We start from the raw sequence: 17,837 nt of genomic DNA, 5'->3' as shown, positions 1-17,837 counted from the left end.
GTTAGTGTATATATCTGTAATTTATTTATTCATCTATTTATTTATATTAATAATTATATATGAGAAGCAGCATGGCTCAGTAGAAAGAGAACGGGCTTGGGAGTCAGAGGTCACGCGTTCTAATCCCGGCTTCGCCACTTGTCAGCTGTGTGACTTTGGGCAAGTCACTTAACTTCTCTGGGCCTCAGTTACCTCATCTGTAAAATGGGGATGAAGACTGTGAGCCCCACGTGGGACAACCTGATCACTCTGTATCCCCCCCAGAGCTCAGAACAGTGCTTTGCACAGAGTAAGTGCTTAACAAATACCAACATTATTATTATTATTAATAGCTAATACGTCTCCCCCTTTAGACTGTGAGCTCACTGTGGGCAGCAGTGAATCTGTTGTTATATTGTACTCACCTAAGCGCTTAGTACAGTGCTTGGCACACAGAAAGCACTCAATAAATATGACTGAATGAATAGAACGGTGCTCTGCACACAGTAAACACTCAGCAAGTATAATTTTATTTGTTTGTTTGTTTGTTTCTCCTCCTCCTGCTTCATGATAAAGCTTTGCAGGATCCCATCCCCCCAATGCCCTACTTCACCGGACTCCGCAGGGACCCAGGCAAACTCCCCATGGGCAGAGAAGTCCAGAATCCCCCTGAAGGGTAGAGTGGGACCTGACCATGGTCAGCCCTGCCACTTTCCCTGCAAAACTTCAACCCACAGTGGGTTTCTGGGCCCCACCCAGGTTCCTCCTCTGCCAGGGAGCAAGGTCAAGGAGGGGCGGAGAGCAGGTCAGTTCCAGGAGCTGCCTGGGCTTATCAAGAAGGCAGCAAGACCGGGAGTTATGAGGTCTCATTTATGTGATCTGGGTCAGCTCACCTAACCTCGAGCTCCCAAAGTGCTCTGACGTGGCGAATAACAATAATGATAATAATAATTGTGATATTTGCCAAGTGCTTACTAGGTGGCAGGCCCTGTACTAACCACTGGGGTGGATACAAGCAAATCGGGCAAATGGGGTTGGATATAGTCCCCGTCCCGCAAGGGGCTCACAGTCCTAATCCCCATTTTACAGATGAGGGAACTGAGGCACAGAGAAGTGAAGTGACTTGCCAAGGTGGATCTCATCTTATCCACACAACCCCCCCAGGGAGGGAGGGAGGAAGAGGCAGGGAATGTCTCTCCAAGGTCCAGCTGAGTCAGCCCCCCGACCTCCAGGGGCCCCGACGGTAGAGGTGGATCCTGGGGTTCCTGGGCAAGTCCTCACCCGAATCAACACCTCGTACTGCTCCTTCACGTCCCCAGTGGAGGCCGCGACTTTTCTCTCAGTGTCCAGAAGCTTCTTCAGGTTGGCGCTGGCTTCGGATCGGATGATCTCCAGGTTGATCCTGAAAGGGACGGCCCCAGAGGGCAGCGGGACCCATGGTTCAAGTCCGGGAGGGGTGAGCCGGGGGAAAGAGGGTTTGGGTTGTAGCATTTATTACACCCTGTCAATCAGGAGGCCGTCCTGGCTGGATCCTACATCAGCCCTTGAGTCATCTCCCCTCTCTTTCTTTAGCTCACTATCCACCTTCCCTAGGGTGCCTGGAGGAACTATGTGCTGATTTTCTTCTTGTAAATCCATCTCATGGCTAGGGACGAACCATCCAACTCCCCTCACTCTCCCCACTCCATCCGTGACGCTCTCTCCAGTGACCCAGCAGGGACCATCCAACATCCCTAACTCTCCTCTCTCCATCCCTGACTCTCCCTCCAGTGACCCAGCATGGATCATCCAACACCTCTAACTCTCCCATCACCATTCCTGGCTTTTCATCCGTGATTCTGCATGGATCAACCAACACCATAACTCTTCCACTCTCTCCCTGAATCTTCTTCCAGTGACCTCACAGATATCCAACACCCCTAACTCTCCCCTCTCCAACCCTGACTCTCCCTCCAGTGACCCAGCACGGACCATCCAACACCCTTAACTCTTCCCTCTCCATCGCTGACTTTCCCTCCGATGGGACTGTTCATCCATGGATCTACTTTTGAGCATCTAGCATCCTCAGATTTTTCTTCTAGTATCCTACTGGAGCTCATCCTCTTTCTGGGAAGCATGAATGGACGAATAATCCACTCTAATAGTACATCCCTGGGCCATTATTGACCAGTGAAAGGTAAACCAAGAAAAGGAAGGCTCACTGCCAAAGGAACTGCTTTTGAACCCCAGGCCTTTTAAAACCCCATAGATTAAATTCCACCCCACTCCCACCACCCCTGCAGATGTTTAAATGATGAACACATTTTGCAAAATGAAGGCAAAACCCCTTCTCTGTTCCTTGAATTTTAACTGCTAAGCAGATGCCCTGTCTCCTCCAGTTACAGGAGGACTATCATGGAAATGGTAGTTATATTACACTCTCCCAAGCTTCCAGAAAAGTGCTCTTCGCCCAGAGAGCACTCAATAAATACCACTGATTGATCGATTGATTGAAACAGGCGACAGATGGGCAGCAGGAGGGAGGAGAAAGAGGAGGTACATTCTGGGGTCCACAGAATAAGAAGAATGGCAATAAGAACAATAATAAGAATAATATTTGTTGAGCATTTATTGCCAAGCACTGAACTAAGAACTAGAGTGGATACAAAATAGTCAGGACAGTAATAATCCTTGCCCCACACAGAGCTCAGAGTCTAAATTAGGAAGAGCGGGAATTGAATCCCCATTTTATAGATGAGAAAACTGAAGCCCAGAGACGTTAAAAAACAGCCCACATTCCAAATCATCCACAGCCTGGATAACTGACAGCCAGGATCATACACAGCCTGGACAATCTATACCGCGGGTAATCAGCCCAGATGGTGAATCATCTGGATAACCCACAGACCACATGATCCATAGCCTGAATAATCCACGGCAGACTAATCCAGGACAAAAAACCCATATGCAGTTGGAAGCAGGCGATAGACTCTTTGTAAAGTGCTGGAAACTTTGATGTTTGTAGACTCTTCCCAACAATGAGAGAAAATACCTCATATTTGGGAAGTCCATTCCCATTGCCTTCCCAGTGGGAGAGCCACAGGAGAGCAGTCAAGCGGCCTAGTGGAGAGAGCATGGACCTGGCAGTCAGAGGCCCTGGGTTCTAATTCCAGCTCCGCCACCCATCTGCTCTGTGACTTGGGGCAAGTCACTTAACTTCTCTGTGCCTCAGTTTCCTCATATGTAAAATGGGGATTCAATCCCACTTCCTTCTACCTCGACTGTGAGCCTCACGCGGGTCAGGGACTGTGTCCAACTTGACAAGCTTGCCTTTAACCCAGTGCTTAGAACAGTGCTTGTCAGATAGCAAGGACTTAACAAATACCATAAAAAAGGAGAGACCTGACCCTTTTGGGTTTCCAGCCAGGAAGCATCCCCAGGCGGACCTGGAGATGGAGGGGGAAGAGGGAGAAAGTGGACCTCCTGAGGTCTTCAGCCAGATGGCCACCTACCCTGCTGCCTTTGACACGAGCTCCAGGTCATTGGGAAGCTGCAGGAGGTCGGGGTGGCTCTTTTCAACCTCCTGAAACACAGGGGAAGACGTTCAGGTTGCCCATGTCCGCCCAGGGGGCTGGGCCACAGAAACATCCGACTCGGAGCCTCAGCGCACTGGGGTGGCTCCACAACCCATCCAGCACAGGGCTCACCGACGGGAGGACAACGATACTTGGGGGACACATTAGACTGTAAGCAACCAACTTGAGGGGCGGATCATGTCTTTTACTTCTACTGTGTGTTCTGCACAAAATAGGTGCTCAATACAGTGCCCTGCATTCAGGAGCTATTCAGTACAGTGCTCTGCATTCATCAGGTGCCCAGTACAGTGCCCTGTACTCGGTACAATGCCTTGACCTCTGTACAGTGCTTTGCACCGAGTAAGCGCTCAGTACAGTGCTCTGCTATGAGGTGTTCAGTACAGTTCCCTGCATCCAGTAGGCACTGAGTAGAGTGCGCTGCACCCAAGATGCATTTAGTATACTGCCTTGCATCCAGTAAGCACTCAGCACAGTCCCGGCACACACCAGGCATTCAGTTAAATGCCCTGTATCCAATAGGTGTTCAGTACAGTGCTCTGCACACAGTAAGCTTTCACCGACTCCTAATGATGGTGATGGCGGTGGTAGGGATGGTTGCTCTCTTGGACGTTCATCTTCCTAGCTAGGTTGGATGAGCACAGGGAGTCGGGCAAGAGAGTGTGGATGGCTCAACCCAATCCAGCCTCACTGCTGCAAACACAACGCTAGCACAGCGTGAGGTTCCGTCTTCCTCCTCTACAGTCCCTCAGGATGAGCAGCCCCCCTCGGCTCCTATACCGTGGGCTGGATGGTTTCCTGGGGCCCAGGTTTCACCCACTCCGCCTGGTTCAGGAATGAAAGCTCACTGTGGGCAGGGAATGCATGTTTATTTTTGTGTAAGCACTTAGTACAGTAATCTGAACCCAGTAAGTGCTCAATAAATGCCACTGACTGACTGGCTTGGGGCTAGGAACGGTGCCCACCATTACTATCCCACAGCTATCGTGGGCTGGAGTCTTTCCCTCCTCTTGCTCAGTTACCGTGGAGCTCCACGGTGCCACCCTCCCTCTACAGCCCAGTCCAGGCTGGAGCCGCCCAAGAGGCTGGGCCTAGGGGTCCGCACGCTCCTACCTCGAGGATGTGGTGGAGCAGCGTCACCCGCGTCTGGTTGGCTTTGGTCTCGGTCAGCTTGAGGAGGGTGCTGATCTTAAAGCCGTCCGCGTCGCCTGTGTGGCTTCCCTGGAGCCCGGGCCCGGGGAAGGGGGTTGGAAGGGTGTGGTAAGGGAAGAACAAAACCTTATTGAAGCCTCCTCCAAGAAGCCTTCCCTGAGCCCTCCCCTCCTCTTCTTCCACTCCCTTCTGTGCCGCTCTTACTTGCTTCTTCATTCATCCTTCCATCCCCACAGACATATGTATATATCTGTAATTTATTTATTTATTTATATCGTCTGTCTTCCCCTCTAATAATAATGATGATGGTATTTGTCAAGCACTTACTATGTGCCAGGCACTGTACTAAGCGCAGGGGTGGATACGAGCAAATGGAGTTGGACAAAGTCCCTGTTCCATGTGGGGCTCACAGTCTCAATCCCCATTTTACAGATGAGGTAACCGAGGCCCAGAGAAGTGAAGCAACTCGCCCAAGGTCACAAAGCAGATAAGTGTCAGAGCCGGGATTAGGACCCGTGACCTTCTGACTCCCAGGCCCATGCTCTATCCACTACACCATGCTGCTTCTCTAGACTGTGAGCTCGTTGTGGGAAGGGAATGTGTGTGTTCGTTGTTATATTGTACTTTCCCAAGCGCTTAGTACACAGTAAGCACTCAATAAATACGAATAAATGAATGAATGAATGAAGATTGGGCAGTAAGAGATTCTCTCAGGAAGATGGCCTCCCCCGAGTCAGCCAGCCAGCCGCCCACTCCGCCCACGGTGCCCTTTTCCTCGGGGCCGCACTGGGGGCAGCAGACGCAGACCCGACTCACGTAGTTGAGGAAGTTTCCGATTTTGAGGACCAGCTGGCAGAATACTGGGAGCTGCTGGCTGCTGAGCAGGCCTGGAAGGGAAAGAGTGTTGTCCGTGAAAGCAGCGGCCGTCTCTGGGGGCAGGGAGGTAGTTCCCAGACTCCTCACAGTTGGTGGGATGACAATGGCCTCTGCCCCACAGGGCTTCCACTCCCCGCTGCCCGACCTCCTGGTCACCCCCTGCCCCAGGGCAGGAAATCCAGGTAAGAGTCACAGGTCCCCCAACACCTGAAGCAGTTTCCCCCTCAGGTGGTTCCCTCCCTCTGCCCACCGCCTAGCTTCCTCCTCTCAGGTTGTGCCACCAAGCCCTCACGCAAATGCCACCCGGCAGCTCTCCCTAACCCCTTCCTCCGACCCTCCAAACATTCAAGGAATGGCCCTGCCTTTGTGCCGGGGTCTAGGGAGGATTTGGGTGTTGGGTTTTTCTCGTGGCACTAACGACCCAGAGACGGCCACTGCAGGAAAGCGTCGGTCATGGACTCACACACACATGCCCAGACACAGACACACACATGGACATGTGGAGTCATATTCAGACACCCAGAGACATGCACACACGACACTCTCCAACACATGATACTCTCCCCAGGTTCGGTCGTCCCCCCCGTCTCCACTTACACTGACAAGCTTTCCGGATCATCTCCGCTTTTGGCCGAATCATGTCCAGCACGATGAGGGTCTCCTCGCACAACAACATGCATTCAGTGCGCAGCTGGTAGCTAAGGTCGGGAAGCAGGAGGAGAATAGAGGACACGACCAGCTTAGATCAGTCAGCCCACTGGGCAGGCCCCCAGATGATAACAATAATAATAATAATAATGATGGTATTTTCTAAGCACTTACTGTGTGCCAGGCACTGTATTAAGTGCTGGGGGTGGATACAAGCAAATCAGATTGGACACACTCCCTGTCCCACATGGGGCACACAATCTCAATCCCAATTTTATAGATGAGGTAACTGAGTCCCAGAGAAGTGAAGTGACCTGCCAAGGTCACACAGCAGATAAGGGGCTGAGTGGGAATTAGAACTCACAACCTTCTGACTCCCAGGCCTGCGCTCTATCCACTACGCTGATCATGGAGACAAGAGCAGCCTCAGCGTGGCAACACCTCTGTAAACCTTCAGAAGACCATGGTGGCTTCCGGTACAGTACTCACTGGGGCCACGGTTGTGACTGGACTCCCGGCTATGAGGAGCCTGAAGTTCTGCTTCAGAATCTTACTGAGCTTTCTTTTGTTCACGTTGTCTTAGCCTTTTTTTTTCATCTCTTCATGTGTCTGTTGCCAGTCTCCTCTCCTCACTTTGATTTTTAGACTGTGAGATCCCAAGGGCCAGAGACTGTGTCTAATTCCCATCTGAGTATTCTTTCCCAGCTCTTAGTTCAGTGTTCTGCACACAACAAAAGCTTCATAAATCCTATTATTGCTACTATTACTACAAAAAGTGCTATTTCAGCACATCTATGTCAACAGAGCACTTGGATACTCACATCGTCCCTGAGACTTATGTACATGCCATTGCTTCCTCCTACCTGCATTTTACCTTAGTGTCCGTCTCCCCTTCTAGTTTGTAAGACCCATAAAAACAGCGATTATCGCCCGAGGGCTTAGTACGACGCTCTGCACTCAGTAAGTGCTTAATAAATACTATTGATTGATTTGTTGATTGATTTGAAGAGTTAGGGATGTTGGATGGTCCATGCTGGGTTACAAGAAGGAGAGTCGGGGATGAGGAGAAGAGCTTGGGGTGTTGGGTGGTCCATGCTGGGTCACTTGGAAGGAGAATCAGGGATGGGGTGGGGAGAGTTGGGGGTATTGGAAGGTTCATGCTGGGTCACTGGTGGGAGAGTTGGGGATGGAGAGGGAAGAGTTGGGGGTATTGGATGGTCCATGCTGGGTCACTGGAGAAAGTCAAGGATGGAGAGGGGAGAATTAGGGGTGTTGGAAGTCAAACTGGGTCACTGGAGGGAAAGTCAGGGATGGAGTGGAAAGAGTGAAGGGTGTTGGATGGTCCATGATGGGTTACTGGAGGAAGAGTCAGGGATGGACAAGGGAGAGTTAGGAGTGTTGGATGGTCCATCTCTAACCATAAGGATAGGTGTTCAGGAGGACAACCAGTACACAGCTCTTCCAAGCAACCTGGTGTCCCTGTCGGAGTAAGGTTCCTGGGCTGAGCAGACTGTGGGGCTGAGTTGGGATTCAGGATCTTGTCGTCATCTCCCTCAGAAGTTCCTCATCGCTCAATCAATGGTATTGACTGAGCACTTATTGTGTGCTGAACACTGTATGCCCTCCAGTCAGAGAATAGCTGTTCTGTGTCTGAAGCAAAAATGGACTCCCAAATAGACTCCCATTTGACCAGAGGCATCTTATCTCCCATCTTCCACGGCCAGTATAAATCTCTCAACAGCAGGGTCAGTGCCCTGGCCTGGGTCAGCCACAGGGGACGATGCCCTCTTGCTGCCTCTCCCAGGGAGGTAACCCCCAGTGGATATATCACCCAAACTCCTCCCGACTCACACAAGACCCAGGAGAACAATTCTCTGCCCCCACGGGGTTCGGCGATTTCCCCCTTTGCTGTTCCCCTGACCCTGAATGGGGGATTCTGAGGGTAAAAACCCCACCTTCCCCTTCCGGCCCCCGATATGCCCAGCCCTCTTGCTCTCCAAGGGCACCCTACCCCCATTCTTCTTTTTCACAGCTGCCGGCAGAGACCCACTGGGGTAATTTGAGAGGTGGACAGTCAATGCCCTCTCATTTCATATCCAACAGACAATTCAAGGACTTACTGAAGGCATATCTCCTTCAAGAGGCCTTCTCTACTTAAGGTCTCCTTTCCCTTTCTCCCACTCCCTTCTCCATCTCCCTGACTTGCTCACTTTATCCAACCCCTTCCCAGCCACCCAGCACTTTCGCACAAAGCTGTAATTAATTTCTTTTAATGTCTGCCTCCCCTTCTAGACTGTAAGCTTGTTGTGGACAGGGAATGTGTCTGTTTATTGCTGTATTGTACTTTCCTAAGTGCTCAGCACAGTGCTCTGCATACAGTAAGTGCTCAATAAATACAAATGACTGACTAGGTGCCCAGTACACAGTAGGGGCCCCATAGGGTGATCTGCACAGAGTAGGTTCCCTGCACTACTCACAGAGTAGGTATCCAGCCCTCTACTTTGCCCACAGTAGGGTTTAAAGCATACCCAGGGTGCTGACAAGCAGAGCAGCACCCCGTACTCACCAGGGGACCCCAAGAAGCAGGAGGTAGAACTGGTCGGCACTTGCCAACTTGGCTTTTCCATCCCCAAAGGATTTCAGGTTCTCGATCTAGGAGGAAGAGGGGCCCATCAGGCTGGCTGTGCTGATTCTCCTTATCCAACCCAACAGCAGGCCGGGGGTGAGGGAACGGGAAGACCCGGCTAGCCAGTGGACTTTACCTCATGCTTTTCGGGCAGCAGCTTGAGCAATTGCTTCAGCACCTCCACGTCAAACCTGGTCCGGTCACCCCGCTGGATCATGGCCACGATCTCCTCGTTCGGACTGTGGAAGGGAAACAGGGGCGGGGGTGAAGGGGGCATCGGCACAGTAGGGAGGGCTGCGGGGGGAAACCCGCAAGCTGGGTTGGCTTCTGAGCTTCTAGAGATTAAAGGAGATTTGACTCTGGGACTTCCAAACTGAGAATCCCAGAGACACCAACTGTTCCCAACATGTATTGGGTAGCCAAAGGACACCCGGTAGGAGGTATCTTTTAATAATAATATCCGTATTTGTTAAGCGCTTACTATGTGCAGAGCACTGTTCTAAGCGCTGGGGGAAATACAGGGTAATCAGGTCGGCCCACGTGAGACTCACAGTTAATCCCCATTTTACAGGTGAGGTAACTGAGGCACAGAGAAGTTAAGTGACTTGCCCACAGTCACACAGCTGACAAGTGGCAGAGTCGGGAGTCGAACCCATGACCTCTGACTCCGCAGCCCAGGCTCTTTCCACTGAGCCACGGTGCTTGGCCCATAAGAGGTACCCTGTACCGTCCCCAGCCCATATTAAGACTGTGATCCCCATGTGAAACAGGGACTGTGTTCAACCTGATGAGTCTGTATCTACCTCAGCGCTTACAGCAGTGTTTGACACATAGTAAGCACTTAACACCCCTCTCAGGGGCACACCCAGAGAGTTTCCAGCACTCTACCGGTCTCGGCTATGGGAGGGAGAGTCAAGCAGAGGCCTACCCATTCCATTCCTAGCTTGGCCAGTGGCTAGCGAGTGGAAGGCGATCTGCTGTAACAAAATGCACCCACGCTGGGCATCAGTGGCATGGGAGAGAGTGGAGGGTGGAGACTCGAGTTTACTGCACGGAAGGAGGCAGTGGTCAACCGCTTCCGCATTTTTACCAAGAAAACTCTACGGATCCACTACCAGAATGATTGCAGATGGAGAGCGGGGTGTTCTGGGGGAGATGTGTCTGTGGTGTCGCCTTGGGTGAGAAACGACTCAACGGCATAAGACAAGCGTTTAACAAATACCATCATTGTTTCTACAGGAGGTGCCCTTTAGTGTCCCCGGCCTCCTGGAGGTGCCCCGCATCGTGCTCGGCACGACGGAGGTGCCCGGTTCACAGAGGACGAAGGGAGTCAGAAGCGGAGAAAGGCGACTCACCACTTGAACTGCTTCAAGAAGATGTTCAGGTTGAGGCTTTTCTTAGAGTCCAGGAACGTGACCTAGCATAGGCGGCAGAGGCTTTAGCCTGGACCCCCCGGGCATTCCTCCCCAGCTTCGCCCCCGCCCCAGAGGCTACCGGGTACCTCCTTTGGCTCCTTCTTCACCGGGGCGGGCTCCTTCTCCTTGGGCTTGGCGGTTGGGAAGCAGAACAGCTGCTCTATGCTGCCATAATCCGGCTCCACGGCCTCGTCGCTGAGGCTGCCGGTCGATGCCCACATGGAGTGACTCTCTGCAACATGGCCCGGGCCGGAAGGCCGGCGGGGTCAGAGCCCGGGCCCATGCGGGCCCTGGGGTGGGGCAGGGCCGGGCTCCACGGAACCAGGAGGGAGTGGATGGGGCAGACCGCGGGTCGGCACTCTCCCGATCCCCCCACCGCCCCCAGCCACGTACCACGGACTACGTTGGAGGGAAGCTTCTGCCAGTTGAGCTTTTTCATCCTCAGCGTGGGCTGATTCACCTTCTTGCGGCAAGGGGCTGGGGCGTATCCCAGGGTGTAGCCCACCTGGGCCACCAGGATTTCCTCCCCGCCACCCCCTGATGGAGGAGGAGGAGGCGGCGGAGGAATTCCTCCCGGCAGGGGTGGAGGGGGAGGGACCGCCATGCCTGGCAGTGGAGGGGGCGGGGGTGGGGCCGCCATGCCTGGCAGTGGAGGGGGCGGGGGTGGGGCCGCCATGCCTGGCAACGGAGGGGGCGGGGGTGGTGTCGCCATGCCTGGCAACGGAGGAGGCGGGGGCGGTGTCGCCATGCCTGGCAATGGAGGGATTGGGAGTGGAGCTGCCATACCTGGTAGTGGTGGGGGAGGAGGTGGGGGTGGTGCTGCCATTCCTGGCAGAGGAGGGGGTGGAGGTGGGGCTGCCATTCCTGGCAAAGGAGGGGGCGGGGGCGGGGCTGCAATACCTGGCAGAGGAGGGGGCGGGGGCGGGGGTGGGGGCGGGGCTGCCATGCCGGGCAGCGGAGGAGGTGGGGCAGACAGAAGAGGGACGCATTGCTCAGGAGTAACGGAGCAGGCCGGGAGGTGGGTGGATGCCTCCTTCTCCACCCACTCCGGGGTCCCGGGGTGACCGGTGCCCGGGCACGTCTCGCTTCCCGGCAGCAGCTGGGCTGTGTCCGGGCCGGTCTGGGTCCACTTATGGACCTTTCTGGTGCAATCTCTTTCTTCTGGTCTGCCACCGGGCCGCCTCTTGATGGATAGAAGCCTCTCCACGATCTCCTCAATGCTGCTTTCCTGAACTAGAATAGCCAGAAAGCATGAAGCCAGGACTTCGGCCTGAACGATCTCTCCATTCAGGCAATCAGTGGTATCTACTGAGCATTTACTGGGCACAGAGCCCTGTATTAAGTGCTTGGGGGAGTACAGGTCAAAAATTCTCATCCGTCTGAAGAATTCAAATAATTCACTGCCCTGAGAGGTGCTCAGGTCCAAGTTATGGGGATCAATCAATCAATCAAATTTATTGAGCGCTTACTCTGTGCGGGGCACAATATGATTAATGAGGGTACAATATGATTAATATGTTGGGGACTATGTGGCCACTTGTCCCTAGCCACTTGTAGGCCAGTCCGCAAACAGTCACCTGGCCCCTAGCCCCGACCAAGAACAGGTCCGTTGCGGAGAGCTGTAAGGTGGCCGATTGGCCGACTACAGATCTCATGTTGGGGGAAGGGGATGGGATTAGGGGATTTTTCTGGGGGCTTGTTCCTGAGGATGATTAATAATAATAATGGTATTCATTAAGCATTTACTATGTTCAAGCACCGTTCGAAGGGCTGGGGTAGATACAAGCCAGGGTTGGAAATGGTCCCTGTCCCACATGGGGCTCACCGTCTTCATACAGAAGTCACTCTTCCTAAATGCTTTGGACCCGGGATGTTGGGGGTGACGGAGGCCCATCTGGACCCTTTGGGTCCCTGTTCCTGATCTCCTCATCCCAACACCTGCAAGGTTTCAGCAGAGGGGCCAGTGGGGAGGGGATGAGTCCTGCAGAGATACCTGCCCTGGGCTAGTGGATACAGCACGGGCCTGGGAGTCAGAAGGTCAAGGCTTCTAATTCCAGCTCCGCCACTTGTCTACTGTATGACCTTGCACAAGTCACTTAACTTCTCTGGGCCTCAGCTCCCTCATCTGGAAAATGGGGATTAAGACTGTGAGCCCTACGTGGGACAGGGACTGTATCCAACCCGATTATCTTGTATCTTCCCTGGAGCTTAGCCAGGGTTTGGCACACGGTAAGCACTTAAGAAATACCATAATTATTATCATTACCCACCCCCTTAAGGAGGCCTGGAACTGGGGGTTGGGATTCCTGGTTCTGGGTGGGCCAGCTCAAGCAAGAGGTTAGGGTGGGGAGGGAGGGTGACAGATGGGGATGACAGAACTGCCCCCCCCCCAAAAAAACCTTGCCCATCCCACAGGGGTAGGAGAGACAGGGAGATCAGCAGATATGTTACAGAAAATGGGGCAGATTCAAGTATCATCTGGGATGAGGTATTCTGTGTCTTTGAGTGGGCAGAGAATGTGTCTACCGACTCTGTTCTATTGTACTTTCCCGAGTGCTTAGTGCAGTGCTCTGCACACAGTGAGCACTCAATAAATATGACTGATGGATGCCAGGGAATAGGTCTCACAACCCGCTTTACATTCTTGTGTTCCTCCCTGCCGCCTCCCACCATGGGGTACAGCCAGGACCTTCCCATGCAGAGTCCAGACACTGTGGTGCAGGATGTGGGCGCAGTGGGCAGGGTCGCTGCCAGACTGGCACCCCTGGAAGGCGAGGAAAGGTACTGGCCAAACTGTGAGGCCCCTGGTGCCCAGAAGCTGCTGGGCAGACCGGCCAGGAGCAATCCCAACTAGAGATGAGGATTTAGACTGACAGTTGATTCTCTCCTGCCCAGATGACACCCCCATCTGGGGACCTCCCCCTGCCCCCACTCTCCGGAGGCGTCAGCCAGGGACAGAGGTGGACAAGGAGCTGAGTGCCCTGTCGAATCGGACACGCGCAGCAGGTGTCCTCACCATCTCCAGCCAGCAGCACGGCTCTGTTCACCAGGATCTCCAACGCCTCCCACAGCAGCAGGCTGGACCGCTGCGATGGTTCCAGGTGCAGCAGGCCCTGAAGGACGGACAGCAGCTGGACGGAAACCGGGGAGCGGCTCACCTGAAAAACAGGGGACAGGTTGAACTGGGTGGAGGAGGGGGCTCCACCCAGGGCAGCCTCCCTGCTCCTGATAGCGGCTGAGATTCAGCACTTATTAAGTATCATTCAATAGTATTTTTTTCATTTAATAGTATTTATTGACCGCTTACTTTGTGCAGAGCACTGTACTAAGCGCTTGGAATGTACAATTCGGCAACAGATAGACACAGTCCCTGCCCACTGATGGGCTTACAGTCGTATCAAGCTCTGTGCCTAAGGCTGAGGTAGATACAAGACAATGTCCCACCCGCAAGCAGTCCAGGAGATCTTAACCCCATTTTACAGATGAACTGAGGCACAGAGAGGTTAAGTGACTTGCCCAAGATGAAGTGATAGGGCTGGGTCAAGAAACTCACTGAGAAGGAGCGTAGTGGATAGAGCACATGCCTGGGAGTCAGAAGATCATGGGTTCTAATCCCGGCTCTGCCAACTGCTTGCTGTGTGACCTTGGGCAAATCATCTCACTTCTCTGGGCCTCAGTTACCTCATCTGTAAAATGGGGATTGAGACTGTGAGCCCCACATGGGACAGGGATTGTGTTCAACCCGATTAGCTTGTACCCACCCCAGCACTTAGAACAGTACCTGGCACATTGTAAGCACTGCCTGGCACATAGTAAGCACTTAACAAATACCATGATTATTATTATTAGAATTGTTCATCCCAAGCGCTTAGTACAGTACTCTGCACATAGTAAGCACTCAATAAATATGATTGAATGAATGAATGAATGAATATTAGAAACTGGGTATCCTGACTTCAGGTCTTGTGGTCTTTCTGCTCTGGTCAGTCATTCCCTCCCTGGGAGGCTCCAGGACGCCTCCTCCGGGAAAGCTTTCAGGATTAAGCCCTGAGCCTAAGCCCTGTTGGTCGGTTTCTTCTCTGCCACTTCCTTCAGGCCAAACCCCCCTGCCACTCACTTTATGAAACAGGGATGAGAAGACTTCCTGGTGATTGCTCATGTCAATCCCATCGCATATTTTCAGCAACTCCTCGTCATCTTCCGATTTGGCCTCCTCAAATGCTTCGCATTGAATGAGAAGATCGACGTCTTCGATGTCTCTGGAACAGAGAAAAGTGGATCGTGATATTCAGGAGCTGCCTTTAGAACCTAAGTTCCTTGAAGGACAGGGACAACGCCTTTTACTCTTCGCTCACTCATCCCCTAAGGGTCTGGTTCAATGCTCTGCAGTAGGCGGATGTCTGGTGCTCTGGTTTCAGTGCTCTGCACACAGTGAGATCTCAGTTTAATACATTGTTCACAAAAGATGCTGTGTACAGGACTCTGTTCACAGTAAGCACCTACTACACTGTTCTGCACATCGTAGGTCCCCGATACAGTGCTCTGCAGTGGGTGTGACTCCAACGTTCTGCTCACAGTAAGGACCCAGTAAAGTGCCCTGCTCTCAGTAGGTGCAGTGCCGTGCCCTAGTGGGTGCAGCTCACAGAAAATGTCCAGGACACTGCCCTGCACTCACTGGGCCACTAGTCCAGTGTTCTGCACACAGCTGATTCTCAGTCATCCATGGATAACGACAAGACAACGAATAAGAGAATCATACTGGGAGGTGGCCTGGTTCATTCGATCATTCAGTGGTATTTATTGACAGCTTCACGTGTGCAGAGCACTGCACTAAACCTTTGGGAGAATACAATATAAGAGTTGGCAGATACAATCCCTGTCCACAACAAGCTTACAGAGACAGAGCTGGGCCTCTGCTGAGTGTCCCGGGCAAGTCATTTGATCACCCTAGGCCTCACTTTTCTCATCTGATAAATGAGAAGAATAATTCCTGCCTCTCCCTACCTCACAGGGAAGCCTGGAGCATAAAATTCTGTGATGGATATCGAAGTGCATGGGAACGGAAGGAGCCCCACATCGTAAAGGTATCAGAGCCGACTGACAATATGGATGGCTTCGGTTTTCAGAGAATTCTGGCTGACTCAGACTCACCCTCGGAACTGCTCCAAGCCTCCAGGCCCCTCACCCCAGCCTCACTGACTCCTAGCCAATAACCAAGAGAGCCACTGAAAGTGGAAGGGCATCAGCAGGAAAGGGGTCAGATCCACAGCTCTCCTGGGCCAGGGGATGCTAAACACCAAGGAGACTGGTCTCCTTTGGTTGGTCAGAAATGGCATGGACAGGCCTTGAGGAGGTGGCCACATCCCTGTCTGTGAGTGAGTCCAGGTGTCTCTGAATCCTCCAGAGACCCAAACTCTTGCAGCCATGTTTGTGGCCGATTTCAGTTTAGGACAATTAGGCCAGGTTTCTGCTTCCTTAGCAGGTTCATCAGCTCAAACAGTGGCCATACATCTGGCTTTATATTGGACAATTGGGTTTCCAGCTGGTTTGTTCCTTGTGCTGTAGTATGTGTGTTGGGGGGAGGAAGTGGGAGGGTGGAGAGTGGAGAGTGAGTGGCCAAGGGGGTCCGGTCCAGAGGTCACCCTATCAGCCGGACACCCCTCTTGGAATTAGGCCATTGGTCAAAGTCAGCCGGGAAGTGTGGGGAAGGAAGTTGGGGGATGCAAAGAGGGGGTCATTTTGACTCCGGATTTTCATAAAATAAAGGGGTTTAAGATGCGGGGTGACCCGCTTAATCCAGGGCCCCTCCCTGCAAGTTTCTGTGAAGTCCCTAAAAGTCCCCCTCAGCCTTTCCTAGTGCCCACCCTGGGGGCTTTGAAGCCGGGTTTACGTTAGCCAGTTCTCCAGACAATTCAGAACCCGTGAGTCTGCTCCGGCCTCAGCTACCCAAGGACTTCTGGATCACACTAGGTAAAAAGAAAAATGACAAAAAGCACATACATGAGGTGTTCAGGTAAGACCATCAGCTCCTGAGGGAGGGCCCCCGGGGCAGTGACGTCTCCTGGCCAGCCTAGGACCGTATCTCTGCCAGGATGCTTGGTGGAATCATGTGTCGGTGGCCCACTGGACACCCACCCACGGGGCTGAGGATGGACCGTCCTTCCCTCTGAACTCTCCCTCCCTTCATCTCTGATATTACCTCCAGTGACCCAGCATGAGCCATTCTTCCATGGATCCAGCCAAACCCCTCTGGGACCTTAAATCTTTGATTTCCTAAGGGACTGATCCAGCCAGGATCCAGCATTCCCTGTTCTGCACCACAGCCTGCCCTGGGAGAGCCCCGGGCAGGGCCGGACGGGGCAGGGCAGGATGCAGAGGGGCATCAGCCACTGGGCTGTGGAGCCAGGAGATGGACATACTAGCACCTTTTTGAGGGGATAAAAGAGGCAGAGTTCATCACTCCTCACCAGATCATATCAGGGCTGGGTTCTCTCAGGGAAGATTTACTTGGACTAGGAGGTTGTCAATCAATCAATCAATCAGTTGCACTTATTGAGCGATGACTGTGGACAGAACACTGTACTAAGCACTTGGGAGAGCACAATACAACAGAGTCGGTAGACACATTCCCTATCCACAAGGATCTAGGGCTTTTATTGAGAGCTTACTGTGGACAGAACACTGTATGAAATAATAATAATAATAATAACAATGATAATGATGGTATTTGTTAAGCACTTACTATGTGTCAAGCACTGTTTTAAGTGCTGGGGTAGATACAAGCTAATCAGGTTGGACAAAATCCCTGTTCCACATGGGGCTTTCAGTCTTAATCCCCAGTTTACAGATGATGTAACTGAGGTCCAGAGAAGTTAAATGACCTGCCCAAGATCACACAGAAGACAAGTCCTTTAGATTCCCGGCCCTTGCTCTATCCCCTAGGTCATGCTGCTTCAAAATGTTTGGGAAAGTACAACAGAGGGTTGGGCTGGAGGGCTGAGGAGTGGGGAGGTTGGAGGTGCGGGGCAGCTAGGGTCTGGGGGTAGGATGGCATTTTTTAGGCCTGGTCGTTTAGAAAAGGAAGCCTTCTATCACTCTTCTGCTGCAGGTTTTTTGGTAACCCTGAAATCCAGCTGCTTGAAAATCCAGGAGCTAAACATGGAGGAGGATGGGCAGACCAGCCTGGGTCAATTCTGGGAGTGGCCCTGACCCCAAAGTTGCTGCCCAGTGAGGCCTGGTTCACTCATCTTCCCCAAGTGTTTTTCACATCAGATGCCATCTATGACCTGCCCAGGGGCCCAGAGAGTCAGGGGTGATTCTCCCCATTTTAAAGATGAGGAGACTGAAGTCTCAAGAGATGAAGAGGCTCACCAGGATCACATTGCAGGCTCACCAGCATCACATTGCAGGGCAGTACTGGGTCTAGAATGCAGGTGTTTTGGACTCCTGAGTTAAGTCTTTCCCAGGAGGACACACCACATGTGCATGACTGAAATGGGCTCACTGACCTCACCATTTGTCCCTTTCTGAGGGATGCAACCAACTCCTGTCTGCAGCTAAATGACTATG

The 17,837-nt window shown here is 52.6% G+C and overlaps 1 protein-coding gene and 1 non-coding gene across 5 annotated transcripts in view; one reads left to right on the top strand and one right to left on the bottom strand.

Moving 5' to 3' along the window:
• The window catches only part of INF2 (inverted formin 2), a 72,094-nt gene that overhangs the window by 12,645 nt on the left and 41,612 nt on the right, over positions 1 to 17,837 (bottom strand). For all 4 annotated transcript variants that reach the window (XM_029064248.2, XM_029064250.2, XM_029064251.2 and 1 more), the window contains exons 6-17: positions 14,386 to 14,527; positions 13,285 to 13,426; positions 10,662 to 11,501; positions 10,355 to 10,500; positions 10,209 to 10,270; positions 8,990 to 9,092; positions 8,794 to 8,879; positions 6,177 to 6,277; positions 5,520 to 5,590; positions 4,665 to 4,772; positions 3,471 to 3,541; positions 1,261 to 1,381 (exon numbers count right to left, since the gene is read on the bottom strand). In XM_029064248.2, coding sequence (XP_028920081.1) covers positions 1,261 to 1,381; positions 3,471 to 3,541; positions 4,665 to 4,772; positions 5,520 to 5,590; positions 6,177 to 6,277; positions 8,794 to 8,879; positions 8,990 to 9,092; positions 10,209 to 10,270; positions 10,355 to 10,500; positions 10,662 to 11,501; positions 13,285 to 13,426; positions 14,386 to 14,527 — 1,993 coding nt within the window. The remainder of the gene's footprint in view (positions 1 to 1,260; positions 1,382 to 3,470; positions 3,542 to 4,664; positions 4,773 to 5,519; positions 5,591 to 6,176; positions 6,278 to 8,793; positions 8,880 to 8,989; positions 9,093 to 10,208; positions 10,271 to 10,354; positions 10,501 to 10,661; positions 11,502 to 13,284; positions 13,427 to 14,385; positions 14,528 to 17,837) is intronic.
• LOC114816432 lies at positions 9,701 to 9,838 on the top strand. The gene has a single exon (XR_003764208.1). It is a non-coding gene; the product is annotated as a small nucleolar RNA SNORA7 (small nucleolar RNA).

Source organism: Ornithorhynchus anatinus, chromosome 1, assembly GCF_004115215.2.
Source record: "Ornithorhynchus anatinus isolate Pmale09 chromosome 1, mOrnAna1.pri.v4, whole genome shotgun sequence".
NCBI lineage: Eukaryota > Metazoa > Chordata > Mammalia > Monotremata > Ornithorhynchidae > Ornithorhynchus > Ornithorhynchus anatinus.
The sequence above is the reverse complement of the archived record's forward strand: the minus strand, read 5'-3'. Positions and strand labels throughout refer to the sequence as shown.